This window comes from Lagopus leucura, unplaced genomic scaffold (assembly GCF_019238085.1).
Source record: "Lagopus leucura isolate 7727_CA_CO unplaced genomic scaffold, USGS_WTPT01 Super-Scaffold_100062, whole genome shotgun sequence".
In the NCBI taxonomy this organism is placed as follows: Eukaryota; Metazoa; Chordata; class Aves; order Galliformes; family Phasianidae; genus Lagopus; species Lagopus leucura.
Window position 1 is genome coordinate 179,730 of NW_024962307.1, and position 20,496 is coordinate 200,225.

Consider the following 20,496-nt stretch of genomic DNA (forward strand, 5'->3'; position numbering starts at 1 on the left):
CCCCCCCCCCCCCCCCCCCCCCCCCCCCCCCCGGGGGGGGGGGGGGTCAGGATGATTTACCCTAAGCTGGGCCCTCCTATAGCCCCTTTTTACACTCCCCACTCAGCTGGGTGGGAAGGAGCTGGCCCCCTTCCCCTCTGTATTTCCAAAACAAGGGGAAGCGAGAAGGAGGCAGAGCTGCAATAAAACAAATCGAGGCGATTTGAGCTCCATTAAGGTCACATTAGCGAGTGGCTCGGGGAGATAAGGGCTGATAAGGCGGCGGGGCGCAGACCACCTCGATCCTGCTGGTGGTGAAGGGAGGGGGATGCTGTGTGAGCCTCAACCGCTGCCGAATTCCCATGCACAGCCCCAGTGCCTCCCAGTCCATTCCAGTGCTGCCCCGACGGGACTGGGCTGGCAGCCCAGCCATGGGTCCAACACGAGCAGCCCCAGTGTGGGGAGCGAGGCCAAACCCTGCCCCGTGTGGCAACGGGGTGATGCTGGGCCTTATCTGGGCGTCCGACTCTTTCAATTAAAATTCCTGGGGCTGGTGTTTGCTGATAGCCCTGACAGAGAGGGTGGCTGGGCTGGGCCGGTATCTCCCACACCCAAACCCGACTGTTTGGAGGGGCTGGACAAAGAGCAGTCCCAGTGCAGGGCTGGAATAGGAGGGAAAATAAATGCGGTGGGCTGGGGAGAGAGAGGTGCTGCAGGTTCGTCCTCAGCCCTGTGTAACACAGGGGTTTGTTCCATCCCTCATTCAGAGCTTGGCATGCATCCATCACTGTGGGACAGCCCCACCACTGCTCTATTTCTCAGTGCAATGGAAAGGCTTGGACTGGAACTATTGGGCTTGCCTTCTTGTGAGGATTTGATAGTGATAAACACCGGGAAATACCTGGAAATGCTTCTCCCTCCTTTTTGTTTCCCTGCATCCCAAATGTTGCAGTCCATTCCAGAGAATCACAGAATCATTAAGGTTAGAAAGACCACTAAGATCATCCAGTCTAACCATCGACCCATGCCTACAAGCACTCTAAATCATTTAAACCAACTGAACCTCCTCTGGCTGGGGGCATCCCTGGATTGTCCTACTCATGGTACCCCATGGCCAAGTTTGCTGCTGCCCCATCCCCTTTAACCCAAGGAACCTCAGCCCCGCTGCGCTCATTGCCACGTCGAAATGGGACCCAAAGAACACCACCAGGCAGAGCAAACAGGCAGTAACATTACACCTTGCCTTGTTGATGGCAGGAGGCAGCCGGCGCCAAGGTAAAATGCTTGGCTGAGAGCGAGACGAGCAGGAAGGAATTGGGGTGAGAGCCTTTATCCGCCCCCAGCGAAGGCACCCAGCAGAGATTGATGGCACTTGGCTGGATGTGCTCTCAGGGCTGCTGGCCTGGGGGAGAAGAAAGGAAAACAGCAGGGTCCCTGTTCCTCATCCCATTCCATGCTGAATTTTATTGCATCCACTCAGGGATATTGATATTGCCTGTTGCTTTAACTAGATTAAGTGAAAGCAGGAAGAGGATCCTCCTGGCTCATCTGAACCGGGTTCCTGTGGAGGTTGCTCATGTGGTTTCTGCTTTCTGGTGTTATCATCGGGCTCATCGAGGTGCTGTTGTGCTGCCGGAGCGTCTGAGGCTCTGGAATGAGGCAGGAGGGTCTGCGCTTAGAGCAACGTGGGGATGAAACTGCAGAAGGCTTTCAGTGGGCTGAAACCACAGCTGGGCAGCGCCGGGTGGTGAAATGTGGGCAGGAGGGGTGCAGGGCTGAATGCCCTCTATTTATCTCTCCCCAACCCCCAATTTTAGCCAAGTTGCTGAGCCAAACCAGAGCTTCTCTGCTGCTCCACGGTGCCATCACTCAGCGGCTGCGGGGCTGCTTCTCATCACCACCCTTTATCTATTCCTTCCGGATTTTGGGGGGGGGGAGGGGGAAGGAGGGGGGGAACCTGTTGAAATCAGCGCGATTACGCAGACGGATGAGATCCCAGAGCCGAGGAGCGGCGTTGCCCGAACTTTTGGGCAGCAGTGCCCTCTGCTTGGCCGCTGGAGAGATGCAGCTCCAGCCCTGCGAGAGCTCGACGCTGAGCAGCGAAGGGAGAAGGGACCAAAAATCCCCCCCCCCCCCCTCCCCTCCCCCCCCCACCTCCGGTGCTCCTTTCCCCATAAGAAATGAGGCTGTGGGGTTTGGGAATCACTGAGCACTGCACAAGCACTGCTTGCTGATGGAGAGCAGCGAGTTCTATTTAAATGGGAGGTTTTGGTGTTAGCATGAATAATTCGGTGTGCTGCTGGATGGGAAGAGTTCAAATTCCCCTCTCTAAAAATGATATTTTCAATGCTTGGGAGATGAGCAGAGAGCAGAGCTTTCTCATCTTTGCTTTTGCTGTGATTAAACCCCGTTCCCGAGGACGCTTGCAGTGCAATGCAATGCAGTGCAAGGAGGGAAGGAGGGATGGGAGCTGCAGGAGGCAGTGCTGGGTGCGAGCGCTGCTGCTTGTTGCAGGCGGCCTTCAGTCGGCAGATGGCACAAGAGCTGTGGTGAAGCGAGTGAGGCAGCTGGGGGAGAGCCTGATGCAAAGGGGGGAAAAAATGGGGGAAAAAGGGGTAAAAAAAATGGGACAAATAGGGAAAATGGGAAAAAGAAAGGGAAGAAATGGGGAAAAATAGGGAAAATGGGGAAACGATAGGAAAAAATGGGAGGAGATGGGGGGAAATGGGAGAAGATGAGGAAAGTGGGAAAAAATGAGGAAAAATGGGGAAAAATGAGGGAAATGGGGAGAAAAAGGGAGGAAAGGGGGAAACAATGGGAGGATATGGGAGAAGATGGGGAAAGTTGGAAAAATTGGGGAAAAAATGTGCGTGTCCCCACAGCTTGCTGGAATTCAGCTGGGATGCTGGGATGATCTCCATCCATGACTTATCCATGATACAAAGCCTTTCAATTGTATCTCCTTGAGAACAAAACCTCTGCATCCTCACTTATGAACCTGTGGTACAGATTTACCCCAGTTGTCCCCTTGCGCTCCCATTGCTCCCAGTGCTGTGGTTGGCAAACACTGAGTGTTGCACAAGTGTTTGTCACTGGGGTTTGCTCTCTGCATTGGGACAACGAGGGGTTCATCACATGTGTTTGGTTTGCAGGACGTTTTGTTTTATTTTTTCTTCTTTTGGTAACCGGAGATATTTATTTAAATCCAGAAGAGAGCATTTGGGTGCTGAGCCAAAAAGCAGCTGAGCGAAGGAGAATTGCTTAATTCTCTCTCTGATGTCATCCACGGAGCCTCCAGGAATGACAGCATTGAAGTGAAACTCTGCTTCGTGTAACTCACAGGGCAGGGGGAAATGCATCATGCATTATCAGCTACTACATGTCAGAGATTTCCTCTCTGTCGCCCTACCCACCCTTAAAGCACACAAAGTGGCTGTGAGCAACTTCCTCCGGCGCTGGGAATGGGTGAATCCCTGCAAAGCAGCTGTGCGGTGCTCTCTCCCTCCTGGCATCTTCTTTGTGATCCCTTTTTAATTGTTCTCATGGTGATTAACAGCTCCACCAGCAGCAGTGCCTCCTTCATCTCTGCAGCACAAAGGCTGCCAAAAGGAAGATTCTCCTTACGAGCACAAGCGTGTGGACTGTGCACGTTGGAAGCTCCTGCATCTGGAACCTCTGGAAGCAGAGGGCCAGGGATGCTGCAGGTCCTTTAGACTGATGCTTCCCACAGCAGTTTCACTGCGTTTAGTTTTGCTTTTCCCATTTTTGTGGCTTGGGGAAAGCAGTGGGGCCAGGTTACGGGATGGATCTTTCAATGTCCCACAGATTTCCCCATCACCCCCCCAAAAAAAGCCCACTGGGCAAACTTCTGAGGGCTCAGCTCACTTAAAAGACTTTTAAAAATATGACCAAAAGTTTCTTTACATTATTTAAAAGCCTCTTTAAAGAGCAGCTGCCTCCTATTAATACCTCTTGGGCCGATAATCTCTGCTCGGATCTATCTTTAGAGCTCTGCCAGCATTAATGGGGGCTGGAGGTGCAGCTGAACACACAGCAGAGGGAGGAGAAGCAAAGAAAACCATGGTTTTTGGGGTGGGTTTGGAGAAATCAGCCCCCTGCTTGCACAAGGAACCCCTGGGAGCAAAGGTGAGCTATGGTTGCCACAACTTCCTCCCCTTTCCCAGGGTGGGTTTTTGGCAGGGAGATGCACCGAGCCAACAGAGCAATGCTCAAATCCCAGGCTTCTGAGATCTCATCAGTAATTGCCTTAACACCAAATTTCAGCAGATCTGGAGGTCTGAAATGCTTTGCAAGCATAGAGCAGAGGCTGAGCCCATCACCCAACAACCATCCCCCACTGCCCAGCGCCCATCACCCGTCACCCTTTTTTCTTCCCTGCAGTTCCTTAAACGACACCCATCCTTGGCTTGGTTACCTTCATCCCAAGGGCAAATGTGGGGATTCAGGGAGCTCAGATCCCTGGGCTGGGATCTGCAGTGCAGGAGGTGGCCAGAAGCTGTCCCACATCTCCTAGCGCTGACTTGCACAGCTCATGGACATTCCTCTGTCCGATGGCTTCTCAGCATGGGAAGAGCTCATTACCGTGTTAAAACAGCATCCACAAACTGTACGACAAGCAGCCAAGCACATCCAGGGGTGCATGTTAATTTAGAAAACCGTGGCATTATTCATCCCTTCGTATCGTGCCCATCAGGGATGCTGGAAAAGCTCAGGCACGTCACGCCAGGTCCCAGCTTTGCCTCCAATACCTGCTGGAAATACAAGATACAAGAAAGATGTTTTTTTTCTCTCTAGATGGCAAACAATGCAATTTTCCAGCAATTTGAGAGCTATTTGCTATGCTCGTGGCAGATGAAACATTTCAATGGAAGACCTTAAAGATGAGCCAGGTGCCAACACACGCAGCATTTCCATGGCATGATAGTGCTTGGCAGTGATATCTGGGAGATGCTGGCCTTTGGCAATGCCATTGTGAGCAAATAGGACCGGGGTGATCGTTGCAGTTGGCTTTGTCCAATGGGGGTTTGCTCTTTTAGTCTTGCTGGATACCTGTAGGCTGAGAATTTGCTTTTATCAAGGGGGACAGTGGGAAAAATCCAATGCATTTATGGAAAATTCCTCTGGGTGCTGCCCTTAACCAAAGCACCGATGGTCTCTGAGCAAAAGGTCTCTTGTATTTGACCCTCATTAATGCTTAACGATGGTGCAAGATTCAGGCTCCCAAGACAGAATCTGGCTGCACAATGCTGGGAGCAGAGCAGGACACCTTTCCACGCCAAAGAAAAAAACCAACATTGTCCTTCTGGTAATCTCATTTTTTCAGCCAGCCCGTACCACTCCCCATCCTTAAGGGAAGTTTGCTCCTTGACCTGGGAATCCAGCTGCAAGCTGTGCATCCTCAGGGGTGGGTCTGCCCTCAGCTTTTTCCTCTGATGCCATGATACAATTTCTGCTCTCTGTCAATCAGAGGGGCTGCAAGTGTGCCTGGCCCCAGTGACGAAGAGGAAAGGGCTCGTGCGTCGTCGGGATGCTCCTGACTCACCGATGGCAGCTCCACCTACATGGTCTCACATTTTCCCATAGGGATTCGCAATGCTGAGCAAAGAACCAGCGCTCGTCATCGGTCCCTCTTCCTGAGAACAGTGCCTCTGCTCAAAGGAAGGAAAGATTTCCCCCCTTGGACAGGAAAGATCCACAGCTTCATGGCAGGATACGGCGGGCTGAAGGGGGAAGGAAGGGGTTTTCTGTGTGAAAGCAAAGAGAATGTGACAAATCTGAGCTGAAATCGTGGCATTTTTGGTCTGCGGTAGAGGTTGGTGGGCAGGTGCATGGGGTCAACCTCAAGTATGGACCTTGGCATGGGAGCAGTGAGTGAGGGCATGGGAGGGGGGATAAACTCCATAAAACAGCTCAACTCCTCTCTTTTTGCCCAATAATTGATCTTTTAAAATAGTTATTTTGGGGTGCTTCGATGCAAGGCCATGCTCTACCCTGTGGCTGTAGAGATGTATACTAGGTATATAGGGATAATTCCTATATATAGGAAAGGATACGGAGGACCTCACATAGGTCATTAGCCACAAAACCTGATTTGCCACAAATATGAACTCAAAGCCCACAGATGCCACATTCTCATCAAAGTCATAGCCAGAGAACATAAGTGAGGCTGAGGAGCACATGTGGAGCTTTAAGCAAACACTGCCATATTTTGAAAAAAAAATAATATATATATATATATATAAACTTAATCATACCAGGTTTTATTATGAGCCCAGAAATAAGAATAAATAGTCATTTGGACTGCTTAAGTTCCCCAGCAGAGAGGAAAATGGTGTTGGGCTGATGGCTCCATGGAGCCCTGGGCCAAGCATCGCATCCGGAGAGGAGCAATGATTTTGTTCTGTAGCAAAAACAATTAAGCTCCAAGCCTTGAGATGAAACAAAGCCCTGAAGGAAACTCGTAGGAACCAACAGGATTTTTCTCCTGTCTTCCATAAAATGGGGTTTTGCTTTTAAATCACCATTGTGAACAGCTGCCTTTGTGCCCTGAGCTGCAGCATCCATCCCATAGAGGTGTCCCCATGGCCTGGCTCCTCCCCCGGGCTACACTGGCATCTCAATCTGCCAAAAAAATGAGAGCCAAAGGGGAGTGAAATGAGAAAAAAATTCCCATCTGTGTGAAAATAATTACATCTCCCCCATGAGCTCATTCTGGTTTTACGAGTTTTTCCAGCTGTGGGCTGGAATACAGCCTGTGCCTATCTCAGGTATTTTCTGCCTCAGGTTCTTGAACTTGCAGCACGGATCCCTCTGAATCGTGGAGATAAAAGGGGTTCACACCAACATTATCCCTCATGGCAAAGGCAGTGTTTTCAAGGGAGATGCCAGCATTGGAAAACAGAAATCTGTGGGCTGTCAGCACGGTGAGGAAGAGGCATCTTGGTGGAAAATGCTGATATACTGAAGTAAAGTAATTTCTGTGAACAGCTTATCCTGCTGGATATTTCCATCCATGAGTTAGAAGTGCTGTGTGTCCCTCCCTCAACCACATGTGGGATCCCAAGGGGATGTAATCCCCCAAACCCGTCCCCAAGACTCTGGCACTGAAATACATTAAAATATCAGTTGGGTTTCTATAGCTCAGCGGTGAGTTCCCTACGTTTAACCTGCAAAGCCTGCATCCATTTGCTTTTTTCTGCCTTTTCCTTCTTCATCTAACCTTGCACGATGGGAACAACCAGTGCAGCTCAGTTCGTTTGAACTTTGGTTATATTTTTAGCATCCCACTTCTTTCATATTCCCAGTCGTACCGGCTGAATCACGATGGCAAAGACAATGTCCTTTATTATATTGTGGAAGGGTGTTTTTTTTTTTTCTTCTTTTTTTTTTTCTGCTCTTTATTTTTCTAAGCTCGCAGGAGGCAGGAAGTTCCCAAATTTCACTCCCAGCCGCTTCATACGGTGTCACTCCAAGTGCCAAAGATCACACTCCTTCTCCTCTGCTCCCAGTCTTTCTTTCTCTCCCCTTTCTCAGAACAGCAAAGCAGGAAGGGTGAGGGCCAGGAAAATCTGAAATGATTTTCCCCTTGTTTTGTAACGAAACTTAAAAAACAACAGCGAAAAAAGAAAAAGGGACAAGACAAGAACATCAGTCAATCATGTACCTTGGGCCTGGGCCAAATCAAATTAACTCCTGGGCAGTTTGTTCCATGCGAAGGTGACAGCAGGACTTCCATGCGCTACGCTCGCCATCGCCGCGCTGAGATTTCCTCTCCTAGGATCCATTTCTGTGCAGAATTTCCACCACGGTGATGACTTGGATCAGACCCCTGTTGCTGGCAGCTCTTAAAAATCAAAGCTCTCGTCATTAGCACTGGTCAAAACACATCTTTTTAGGTTTTGTTGTTGTTGTTGTTGTTTTTTCTGAGTAACTGGTGAGAAACAGCTGCATTTCAGAAATATTGCTGCAGTTGGGGATAACAAGGTAGAAATGTCCCATGAAATGAAATTTTCAATGGTAATAATGATGATAATAACAGTAATAATAATTATAAAACGTCAAAAAGCTTATCTCCTTTATTCTTTGGAAGAACTTCACTTGACTCGTGCTGCCTGCTCTATACACTGTGTGAATGAACTGTAGACATTTTTTACCTATAGGATACGTAGTCCCACCAAGAAGTCAACCTCAAATTGAGGAAAGGAAAATCGGTGTTACAGTGCTGCAATCTCTTGTGGAGAACAGAGCATTGTGCTGGAGAGCTCATGTGTAACTCACCTCTTCCATTTGGGGCTGGAGTTCAGCACTGATGACTTCGTGCCCTCATTGCCTGCTTGAAGTCTTCCTGCTGTGGGGGGCAATTATTGCAATAAAAGAGACTTCCAAGCAGAATTTATTGGGTAGGGTGACTCCATCCATTCAGGTGAGGTGCTCTGTCCCTGTAAAACCTCAATTCTCTAGGAACAATTTCATTTTACAGGTGTGGTTTGTGAATGAGAAAGCCATACGGGCTGAAATCTACGAACACTGCATAGGAATAGTACTCAGTATTGGACAGAAATCATTTATAATGGTTACTAATTGCAAAATAGCTGTGAAACTCAGCTTTTAAGTGTAGCATCTGTAGTATTCCCAAAGCTCTACTCTTGCAAGAGCAGAAATGGGAGCTTTCTTTTTGGAAACGTATAATTCACTGTTTATCTGCAATTTTTTTTGGTCAGTTCAAATTGAATGCTGCTTCCTTTGTTGCTTTGGCTCCTAGAAAATGGAGTGGGTGGGCTCATTACTCAGTAGGTGCACGTATTCAGAAAGTGCTTTGGGGGATTACTACTTAAACCAAAATGTCAGACAGAATCATTAAGGTTGGAAAAGACCTCTATGATCATCAAGTCCAACCGCTGACCCATCACCGCCATGCCCACTCATAAGTCGTTCAGGTTGAAATGAACTCTGTGATCAAGTCCAACCATCAACCCCCACCACCACGTCCACTAAATCATGTCCCTAAGATGGTGACACCCAATCTCCATGCCCTCTTAGTGAGACAACCAAAAGGCACTTGGACAGCCAGGTGCAATGGTGTGCTTGTTGGGCATGACCATGATCACAGTGAGGTTCAAGGAAAGAGCCAGACACAGAAAAACTCCTTAAATTTGACATTTTATTTCATTGCAGAAGAAAATCCAACATAGGCCTCATTATGTTATGCATCTTCAATTATAAAAATAAGCAAAGAAAATAACTTGCATCTTTCTCATTACTATGATATGTTTCAAATAACCTTTATATGAACACACTGAGCTTTAAAAATGTAATTTAAACAATAAATAATGACATATACCAGATATGCTCACTGTTTATTCCAGTACTCAGCAAAAAAAAACAAAAACAAAAAACCAAAACTCTCTCCCCCTTCTAAGTATCTTTAAATTATAAATACATAATGCAAATTTATAATGGCACAAAACATCTAAAGTGCAAACAAATCACAATGAGAATCATGCAAACATTTCTAGATAAGCCCCTCCCCGCCTCCGAGAGAAATCATTTCTGCAGTGAACGCAAGATTAAAAAAATAAAGCATCAGAGATTAAATAAAGTGTGAAATAGCTGGACTTACTGTTGAGAATCATTCCCCATCTCCAGGGGGATTTCTCTCACCTAATTCAGACCATACCCATGGGGCACCGTTCCCAGTCGATGGGAAGTGCCACCATGTCCCCCTCTGCTGATAAGGGAGAGTTTAAGTGACCAGCTTAGGCTGAAAGTTTGGCAAGGTGAACCCCAAGTCTTTGGATTTTTTCTGTGCTTGCAGCTTCCTCACTGAATCATTGATGTTGGAAGACCACTAAGAGCATCTGGTCCAACCACCAACCCATGCCCGCGACCTCGTGACAAAGCCAAACAAGCCTTAGGTTCCCATTGAAAAAAAAAAGAAAAGTGAGGAGAACCCAAAAAGATTGGATTTGGGCTCCCAACCTTAAATCAACTTCGTAAAGCTTTGGGTTTTCATAGAAGTGCTGCACACTTCCTCACAGCAGAGAAACCAATTGCCACCAGAGCATCTAGACGAGCTCATTGAGCTCTACTGGCATCAGCCCATGGGGAAGTCAGCTGGGAGCTGCTTTCTATTGCCCAGAGCCATCCTGCTGGGACACTCCAACCAAGTGACATCTTTTTGGAGCCACTGCCCCCCCCCCAAATACACGCACTCAATGCACAACCCCAGCAGATCTCCCAGTTGTGGTGTAACGCTGCACAGCGCACAGCCCCAGGGCTAGATCTTCAGCAAGAGCCAAACTTTTAGGGTCACGGTGTTCAAAGGGACTTTGGTTTTCACCTTGCAAAACTTTATGGTGTCGGACTCTATATACACCTGACTTTAAGAACGAGCAATATTGCATCTTGTTTGTCCTGGACTGCACGATTCTGAGTACTCAAAAACAAAACAAAACGAAAACCCCAACCCTCTACCGTCAGCAACATTTTTTGCTGCTTACAATTTCACGACAGCACTTTTGGGCTACATTTAATGAAGACAGCAGTATGAGAAATGCTGCCACTGCATCTGGTTTCAATATATTAGCAGCAAGTTATTGTTTAAAGGCTTTGTGGTTAAAAAAAAAAAAAAAGGAAAGAAAGAAAAAAAGAGGAAAAGAGAAAAAAAAAGAGTTATATTGCTTTAGATTTCGAAAAGAAAAAAAACAGATACCTCCTTTATTAGCTCTCTAACTAGTTGAGCAAGAGTCATCCACGCCGCAGACAGGCTCCAGCGGGACAGATTTTGGAGCTGGCCGTGCCGATCGCGTGCCACAAAGGGCTACTGTGCAGAGAGCGGCGTCGGGGGAAGGCCCCCATCCGCGGCCGTGGGACCGGCCCTGGTCCTGTTGGCGGAGGCTGCGGGAGAGACGGGTGGGAGGAAAGGCAGGTCTGAGAGCTTCATGCATGCGCCTTGCTTTGCTGCAGGAGCTTACGATACTTTTTTCTCAAGATTTCTTTTCCTGCCTTTCCCCAGAAATGGCCTTTCTATGGGAAGTTTTGCCTTTGGGATCCCAAAGAACTGCCTGGCGTTCCCCCCAGCAGCTCTCCAGCAGCCTTGGGTACAGCTATGGCCACTCTGAGCTCCTTTTGCTTTTCTCTTCCCCATTTCAGCTATGAAGAGAGGTTTGTTTCTGGCCAAACGTTTTCTCTCTTCTGTTATAAAAAGGCCACAGAGTAGAAGGTGAGCTCTCGAATATGACAGAGATACTATTTCCAAGAAAAAAAAAGAATAGCTAACTTACAAAACTAGGTTTATGCAATAAAGTTATTATATTCTGCTCCTGTCAAGCAGACTCTCATGGAATTTATGTACAGTACATGACAGATTTTAAAACTATTTATACCACAGTTAGAGCAAGACCTTTAATACTCTTGTCTTAAGACAGGGTTTGTTTTTGTTAACTTCTCTTAAAGCTTTAGACAGTTAAATACAGTACATAGATGTTAGCTTTTAAATACAATGCAATATTATGTAACCTTCTGACTAGCTTTAACCATAGACTGGCACCGCTTTTAATCATTTCCGTAGTACAAAATGTTCCTTTCCTGATTTTCTGTGTGTCGGGGGAGGGGGGGTCGTTTGGGCTCATTTTGCACTGTGGTGCCAGGTCATGGTGATGAGAATCACCCACAGCTAGTGAGTTTGGTAAACCAACCAACGGGTTCGTAAACCAACGGGTTAAAGGAGCTGTGTTGGAAGAATTAGGGACTGCATGACGCTAAGAGACCAGGAATATGACATTCATATTCGTCCATGGCCAGCACAGATTCATAACACGAATTCCACTGACATCATTAGGATGTGCAATAGTTGTTAGTGCATCTATCGTCGCCTACCAGCTTGCTACGAGCGAGAATCGGCGATTCTCCTGGGTGCCAAATCTTCAGACCTCAATGGTGTTAGTGCTACAGTACTTTAGGGTTTGGTGTCTGAAGGCCTGACTGCTGCACGGTTCTACTTGAGACTAGGATCGTTTGGGATCACTTTTTGTGGGGAAGAAAAGAGGGACGGAGACATTTTGACGGCGGGAAAGCTGAGACACTGAACACAGACCCATGCAAAAGTTGGTTGGAGAGGAATAGAAAATATCAATGACTAAATCTAAAACCAGTTCCTAGTTGTTATTAAAACTAGCTACAGTACACTTGGTTTGGGTGCATTACTCTTCTAGAAGAGAGACTTCAGCTTTGGTAGTGCTTAGCATCCCTTACACCCATCGCGCGGCCGAGGCGTTACGCGCTTTCGGCAGAGCTGCGCTTGGCGTGGGCTGGGCTGGACCCCTCACCTCGGAGGTTCCTGAAGTAGAGTTTGAGCTTCTGCGGCTCGGTGATGCGTCTCCTGGCGAAGTCCGTGCGCGGGTGGCCCTGGGCGCAGTGGTCTGTTTGCAGCAGGTGGAAGAGGCTCGCCATGTTGGGCCCGATCTTCTCCATCAAGCTGTCCTTGATGGTGCTCACAGTCTCTTCGTCGCACTCCAGTAAGCTTCTCACCAGCTTGTTGTAATACCTGCAGGACAGACTCCGTTACTCAGTCTCCCTATGGCGTGAACACAGAAATGAGGTATGAGCTGATCCCAAGCCAGCAGCACTGCCCATGCAGCAAGACTACGGAAAGCAGAGTTTTAAGTCGTTCAGGATATGTTCATAGAAACACAGGGGCTGGAATCATAGCATCATAGAATGGCTTGGGTTGGAAGGGACATCAAGGATCATCAAGTTTCAACCCCCCTGCCACATGCAAGGCTGCCAGCTACCAGATCAGTGCTAGATCAGGTTGCTGAAGGCCCCATCCAACCTGGCCTTAAACACCTCCAGGGACAGAACATCCACAACCTCTCTGGAAGATTTGTTCCAGCACCCCACTGGAGTGGTTCAAGATGTGTTCATAGAGTCAGAGAGGTTGGAAAAGATGTTAAGACCATAGAACCATAAAAGCTTTTGAGTTGAAAGAGACCCTTAATGGCCATCTGGTCCAACCCCCCTGCAATGAACAGGGACAGCCGCAGCTCCATCAGTGCTCAGAGCCCTGTCAGCCTGACCTTGGCTGTCTGCAGGGATGGGGCATCCACCCTGAGAAGCTAAGTTGGTGTAACTGGCTTAAGCATGTGTTTAATTCTGCTCAACACCTCAAGCTTCTAAAGCTTCAGAAAGAAAAATAATTGCTTCTTTCCAATAGGCAGATACAGCCAGGATGGCCCTTCCTGCAAAGGAATCCACCCCTGTGCTTCCCAGTACCTCTGAACAGCTCTGGTCCCATCCCCTTTTCTCCTCCCTTCCCTTCCATATAGAGAAGGACTAGAGGAGGGAGAAGCAGCTCAGCTCAGAGCCCGACAGATGTGTGCACTCCCTGGGGACAGATCTTTGGGACATACAACTGCCACTTGCGGTGAGCTGACTGTGCATTAAACCACACGCGAGGACCTTCTGCTTTCCCCTGTTGCATGCTTGCCTACTGCTGCCAACTCAGCCCCAAGCACACGTTCTTTGCAGGAGAAGGGACCCAGGAAATTGTGCTGATTTGTTTCCCCAGCACTGCTTGAGCTGAGCGGAGCATGGAACTATGGCAGCACGCAGCCCTGCGTGCACCTCATGCATCTCCCTTGCAGGCAGAAAGTTGGGAAAAGAGGGGCAGTCCCATATGTTCTGGGCCACTTCTGCCTGAAAGGACAACGGGGAACTTATTTTAAGCCTTTAAGGTCACCGTGACATTTTTCCACGGGAGCAGAGAAGAGAACAACCTGCAAGAGGAGGAGGGGAAGGAAGAGGGAAATGGGACTTTGCATTCAAGCTCCTTTCCTTGTGTTCAGCTCTGCCCTTTAGAGCTGTCAGTGGAGGTCAGGTGAGGTTAAATTTCTCCTGCACTCGAAGTACAAAAGGAGCAGAAGCATGGCAGTGCTGTCATTGGATCACGCACAGATGATGGTGAATGCATCTGTGCAAACCATACAGGGCACAAAGGACAGATCCTACCCACTGCCCAGCACCATGCAATCACATCGGAGAGCTTTCCACTGCTGGAGCTGCAACCTGGCGGCTGCTGATGCCTCCCTAGGCTGAGAGCAAAAGCAGCAAGGCTTTCCTCTGCCCATGCCATGAGATTAAATCACAGGAAGATGCTATGACCTTTAACTACTTCCTCCTGGTGTCCCAGGCCAAGTGGCACATTCTTATTCTGACGCTATGTTGGGACAGGGGCTGGGAAAGCAGGATGCTTTAGGAGACCTTCATGTAAACTATTAGCTGGGAAATCCTGCTGCTTTTGTTACTCAACATGTCATAATATCCTCTGGCTTCGAGGCGGGCTGGCGGTGGTGGGGGAGGCGTTCCCTCTGCCTGGGGACAGAGCAGCTCTGCGTTAGGCATGGGAGGAACGTCCCATCCACATGCAGCATCACTGCTGCTCCCTCTATGGTTCTTGTCCCTATGTCCCCCTTTGCCCCACTGCCCCGCAGCCCTGCTATCCCTGGTGCAAACTGTGCAACATGCTGCTGCTCTACATCCCAATTCACATTCCTCTGGGAGAAGAAAGAAGAAAAAGCCACACTGGAGCTCCTGGCTTGGTGGACAATGAGTTTGGTCACCTACCAACTCCCTCCTTGCTGGAGGAATTGCCTTCCCCAATGTATGATTTTCTGGATATCTATAATGCAGTTTTCAGCGATGAGTTCATCCTGGACAGAGATGAAACACCTATATATCATCATCCCACCTATGCTCACATAGGTCTGAAGGCTTAGTATGCTTCTTGATGAAGTCAAACAGCCACCCCAGAGGAGCTCCAGCAGCTAGCCAACGCATTATATTGCAGTTCGGTCTGTTTGCACTCAAATTCTAAGAGCATATTTACTCAAACTGCTCAAAAAGATCCCTTTTATCCCAATCACAAGACTCAGCACTGATTGTTCCAGGATTTAGAGGAAGAAATCCCTGCCCTTGCAGCGTGACTGCGCAGACTGCAGCAGCTCCCTGAAGCCTCTCTGTCCCTTGTCCTTGGAGATGGGGACAGGTCAGGTCTGTGCTCAGATAAAGCACAGAGAGCAGCGTGACGTGGCCATTCCTGCAGGCAGCCCTTGCTAGCAAGGAGGAACAGGGGTGAAACAACCCAAAAAGAGATCATTAGAACACCAGACTATCTCTGGAATATGCTCTACTGGCTCATGCCACAAGGTTATAGAATCTGTTCACTGGTTCCCTTTCAGCCTTCCTATTCTTCATATCTGGACCTTCATTTGACAACAAGCTCATTTGCCAAGTACCAGAAAACCAAAAAAGAAGAGAATGAAGTTGCAATAGGTTGAGTAGCTCTTATGTGTTCAATCTGATGGATGCTATATTAATCATACTAGATTGGTACTGAAAAGGTCTGTTTGCCTTCTGCATTCAATGAAAAGTCTTCTGCACTCAAACCAAAAGAACCAACATTTAAACCAGCTCCAGGCATTGAAGCAATGTATGTCAATGTCAATTTTACAGCTCTCCCCCGGAGGTGTTTATAAGTGTACTTATCAAAAAGAGAATCAGAAGAATGCTGGTAAAAATTAAGGATTTGAAAAGGCACAGCATTACAGAGGCTGAGCTGCATTAGGGCTCATAAGAAGTCAGAAACGTGAGGAATCAAATTGACCTTCTCTATGCTTACTATTTTTGAGTTGGATCGCATGAAGGGTTGGGTTGGAAGGGACCTCAAAGATCATAGAACCACAGCATGGGATGGGATGGAAAGGATCTTAAAGATTACAGAACCATAGGATGGGATGGGTTGGAAGGGACCTTAAAGATAACAGAACCATAGGATGGGATGGAATGGAAGGGACCTTAAAGATTACAGAACCATAGGATGGGATGGGTTGGAAGGGACCTTAAAGACCATCCAGTTCCAACTGGATTTTCGTGTTGGATTTTGTGTTGCATTCTGGCCACGTACCGGTTTGAGAACTGATTTGGGAGCTGCACGACCTCTGTGATGGCTTCAGGATTCCGCTTTGCAATGCCACACATGTCCAGCTTGCTGTAGCACTCCTCCTGCACTTCGGAGATCATTCTTTGGAACGTGGAGCACCTCCGGATGGCGAGGAACACCTTGGATGTGACTCCATTGGCGATGCATTTCAAGCTTTCTTTCACAAAAGCTTTTCCCTGCAAACAGAAGAAAACCCTTAAAATGCAATAGATTTCATAGAAAGGGATGTAATAACAAACGCTCTGCTATGGCTGGCTGCTATTAATTACCCTTCCTGCAATTACAGACCTGCTGGAGGCCTCTTACCAAGCATGGCAGGGAGCTGGACCACAAGTGCTCTGTTATTGCAGCGTAGTTAGGAGGCAGAACAGCGAGCTCCTGTTCCCAACAGCTTTAAGCAATGGAAGCATTGGTGTGAGCAGCCCACAGCTTTGGGAGTACCAGCACCAGGGATGGACCTGATCCTGCCCTCCACTCTGTACACCAGGGGCTGGACGCATGGGAACACGTACACTTGGGGATGGAAATGATGGAAAAGAACCTTTGGCAGAACCATAGAGCTGTGATATTCTCCTATTCATCCTGCTGCAGCTCAGGAGGGGCTGATCTGGCCGTGCATTCCCAGACCCGGAGACTTCCAATTCAAACCCCAGCCCCGTGCCAGGTCCCACAGTCAGAAGACTCACTTTGTTCAAAGAACGTTTATATTTCCTCCTGAAGAGGAAACTTCGCTCTCCGCCCCACTCAACGCTCCCTGCCAAGTCCTCACACATAGAGTACAGTATGTGGAAAATGTACTGCAGAAAATAGCCCTGAAGGATGCGCCTGTGGCCAAAACCCAACGCTGTGGTTCAGAGGAGCGGCCAAGAAGAACTGCAAGAAAGGAAGGGTTAAGCCTGCACAGAGGAAAGAGAAATGAAGGCGTGCCATACCTGAGTGTCAAATTTAGCAGCGCTGTAGAGGAAGGACTTGCAGATGTCGTACATTCCATCTGTGTCACACGTGGAGTTCTCCAGGCAGGCAAAAGCCCCACAGCCCACCTGGAGGGCACTGTTCAGGCAGCGAACCACCTCGGCTGCGGAGAGAAACACAAGGTTAGTGCCCATCACCAACACCGAGCTGTGGGCCGTGTCATGCCCAACTGTTGGGCAACTGTTCCTTGGGATGGGGAGAGAGGGGACAAAGAGAGGCAAAAGGCTCTGCAAAGCAACAGAAATCATGGAACTGCAAACTGAGGAATAGAGCCTTCAACTACCAAAACATTCAGCGGGTTACTGTGGATTAAAAGAGAGGTGGGAGCTGTTGGCCTTTGGGCAGATGGAGACTTGGAGGTCCATCCTAACCTAATTCTCATGGTGTGTGCACCCATAAACTTTACTCAGAGCTCCCATGGACAAGGGAGAAGCAAGGAGAATGTCATCCCTAGGGTGATAATGGAATCATACAGTGATTGGGTTGGAAGAGACCTCACTGATCAGAGAGCCATAGGACTGGTTGGGTTGGAAGGGACCTTAAAGATCATCTACTTCCAATGCCCTGATGTGTTAATTTTCAGTGCTACAAAGGACTTGAACAGGGAGCTTGGTGCTAATATGGCACGCAGCAACGCACAAGCGTAGCCGAGAAAGGTTATGCAGCTGAAGATCTGCACAGAGAAGCGACATGTGGGCACAGAAAGTTAAGGCAATGGAGATGACCATGCATAATTAACATCTGTGAGGCAGGAGCCGGTCTGTGCAGAGGGATATCCATGTCATCTCATCTTTTTTAGTGCAGATAGTATGCATTTTAACAATGAATCAGCAGTATTGCCACATGATTGCCCCGAAGTTAGTAGGGATTAACCTTTTTTGGTAAACTGAACATCTGTCCCCTTATGTGTCTGTGCAAGGCATATTCATTACTTTCGCAGATCATGTTACCAGACATTCTTTAGGAAGAAATGCAAACCCAGAGTCTCCCATCGAGATCCTAGGTGTGGGAAAAGTGAGGGTTTGCATTTAGTGGAAGAGGAAACACCTTACACAGAACTAAGTTGTAGCCTAAAGATGTATCTCATACCTAGGAGAAAATAAAATTAACAAAAATCGCCCAATTAACCCCTCCTCACGCTCTGCTCCTGCTTACATGCCTGAAGGGAGAAATATTTGGTAAGATCATCCTCTTCCCAGTTCATAACCTCACAAGTCATTCCCATAATTATGCTTCCACAGGTTCAAATTATAACTTTGCTTTCAGCAGACTTAGTATGCATTAAGCTTTTATTGTTTTAGGCACAGTGCAATAGTGAGACCCTATGTTTCTATAGCAACCAAATACAAAAGGAAATTGAGCAAACACCCTAGTATAATGCTGCAGAGCCTTGCAGATCTAAAATAAGACATCTGTTAATGAGCTCCGAATTAGAGACATAATATCTTTTCAGTATACTTAGAAGAGAGATTTTTAATTTCCATTGTTCAAGACAATGTGTCCAACTTATCTACGCATCTATAGTGCTCAAAGTGGAGAGACTCCAGTGCTGACTTGCCAGCAATTTTTTTTTTAATCTATTGTAAAAGCAACTTTGCTAAATGTCACAAACGTATTTTTACAGTACCATCTAACTGATAGCAATCAGTTTGTGGAAATAAATGCTGGCGGCGGACAGTTTCTAGGTTACTGCATTCTTCAAAGTCACACATCTCCCCCCCTCTCTGAGCAGACAGATGTTTGGCAGAACAATGGTTCAGCCAAATTTCCACGGATTTTATCAACTTCCTAAAAAGCAAAGAATTTCACTGCAGGGGAGTTGGACCGGATGACCTTTAAGGGTCCCTTCCAACTCAGGAGATTCTGTGGTTCTATGGATTTAAAGTAGAATTGCGATGGGAGAAGAGAGAGATACATGCAAGCAGAAGGGGAAAAAGTGCACAGAACTCATTTAGTAGATGGGGGAGGAGGCGAGAGAATGAATTACATCCTGCAAGCAGAGCACACACCGGTTCCTGACCCAGCTCTGAACGAAGCTATGCACCAACATCATCCTCAACCAACCCCTTACGTTAATGCTTGCTCCTACCAGTTTATAAGGAAAAGAAAAGCCAAAAACAAAATAGAGGAAAAGATAAAAATAAAAATCAGCAGGAGATACATCTGAAACAGTGGAACCCATCGGGGCTGAGGCTCAGAGCCCTCCTTCTGGCTGTTACCTGAGTTCTGGGCTGCAACCCTGGGCTTCCTGGGGCTCACAGAGTCATTCTGTTCAGCTTCGTAGGACGCGGACGCACTGATCACCAGCAGCAGCAGCAAACCAGACTTTAGGAGCATTCTCTGACAAGTTTCCGCTAAGTGTGGCTTTTTGGCTTTTTTTTTCTTTATTATCTTGTTTTTTTTTTTGGTGTATGTTTTCTTCCACTCCGGCTCGAGCAAAGATGTGGAGCTGGATGGGAATGCAAGGAGCGAGCCCGAGCTTGGGGGGGGGGGATCGCTGCCCTGCAATGCGTGGTGACCCCTCCGGCTGCGCTCAATGGGGGACCGGGAGCAGCGCTGAGGGCTTTTATAGCCGCCCTTATCGGTCCCCCGCGGGCTGCCGAGCCAATCGCGAGGCGTTGGGCAGAGCCAATGGCAGAGTGGACTCATTCAAAGCCCTCCGAAAACTGCAACTTCACAGGAAGAATATTTTCCAGCCCATTAAAAGTACCTGCCAAACGACGAGCATCAAAAAGTTCATCGGTGGGAAAGGGGAAAAGGGAGAGGGGGGTGGGGGGGATGGGAGGGCACTTCCCATGGAGGATTGAGCTCAAGGAAATGACAGCGCGGCCCGAAATCTTCCCCCACTCCTAAAAAGTCACCTGCCCTTTAAGGAAAGATATTTTCCCATCTGTTCGCAGCGATCCCGTGGAAAGAAGGAGGGAGGGGGCTCCGGGCAGCCCCATGGCAGATCCGGGTCCATGGGTGTAGGGAACGGCATCGCCCAGTGCTGTGTGCTCACCCCAACCCCACACCCCCCGCGGCTCACGTAGGCACATGCAAATACCCCAAACCCTGCTCCCCGTGCTCAGCGCTCCTTATCTCACACAATTATGTTAATAAAATCGCGCGTTCAGCTCAGACCTCAACACGATCCTATAGAGCTGCTCCTGCTTCGAAGAGAAAGGATTTGGGGGGGTTGTTTGGTGGTTTTCCTCCCCCCTCGCTCAAGTCTGTTCTTCTGATTTCATAACGGGAGGAGGCAGCCTGGTGCCTGAGTTAGGCTTCGTTTTAATGGGCACATAATGAGGATTAGCACACGACAGAACTGATTATCCTATAGCAGAGACAATTTAAGGCTCTGAGTATTTAAAGGATGAAGGTATGAGCAGCAGTCAGGCTGAAAAGAAATCCTGAAGGTGCTCGGAGACAGATTTATAGATAAAAAGTCAGAAATTCCGTCCACTTTCAGTAAGTGAAGGGATTTGGATACCAGCTATTACTGATCAGAGAAGAGACAAAATACTCTCATCTCTACAATGGCCGTG

At 48.0% G+C, this 20,496-nt stretch overlaps 1 protein-coding gene across 1 annotated transcript; it reads right to left on the reverse strand.

Moving 5' to 3' along the window:
* Positions 1–9,249: 9,249 nt before the first annotated feature.
* Positions 9,250–19,338, reverse strand: STC1 (stanniocalcin 1). Its single transcript, XM_042886739.1, has 4 exons — positions 19,189–19,338; positions 16,930–17,072; positions 15,962–16,173; positions 9,250–12,544 (listed from the first exon to the last, which is right to left on the reverse strand). The coding sequence occupies exons 1-4, from the start codon at positions 19,304–19,306 to the stop codon at positions 12,274–12,276; spliced, it is 744 nt and encodes a 247-aa protein (XP_042742673.1). The 5' UTR covers positions 19,307–19,338; the 3' UTR covers positions 9,250–12,273.
* Positions 19,339–20,496: the final 1,158 nt, after the last annotated feature.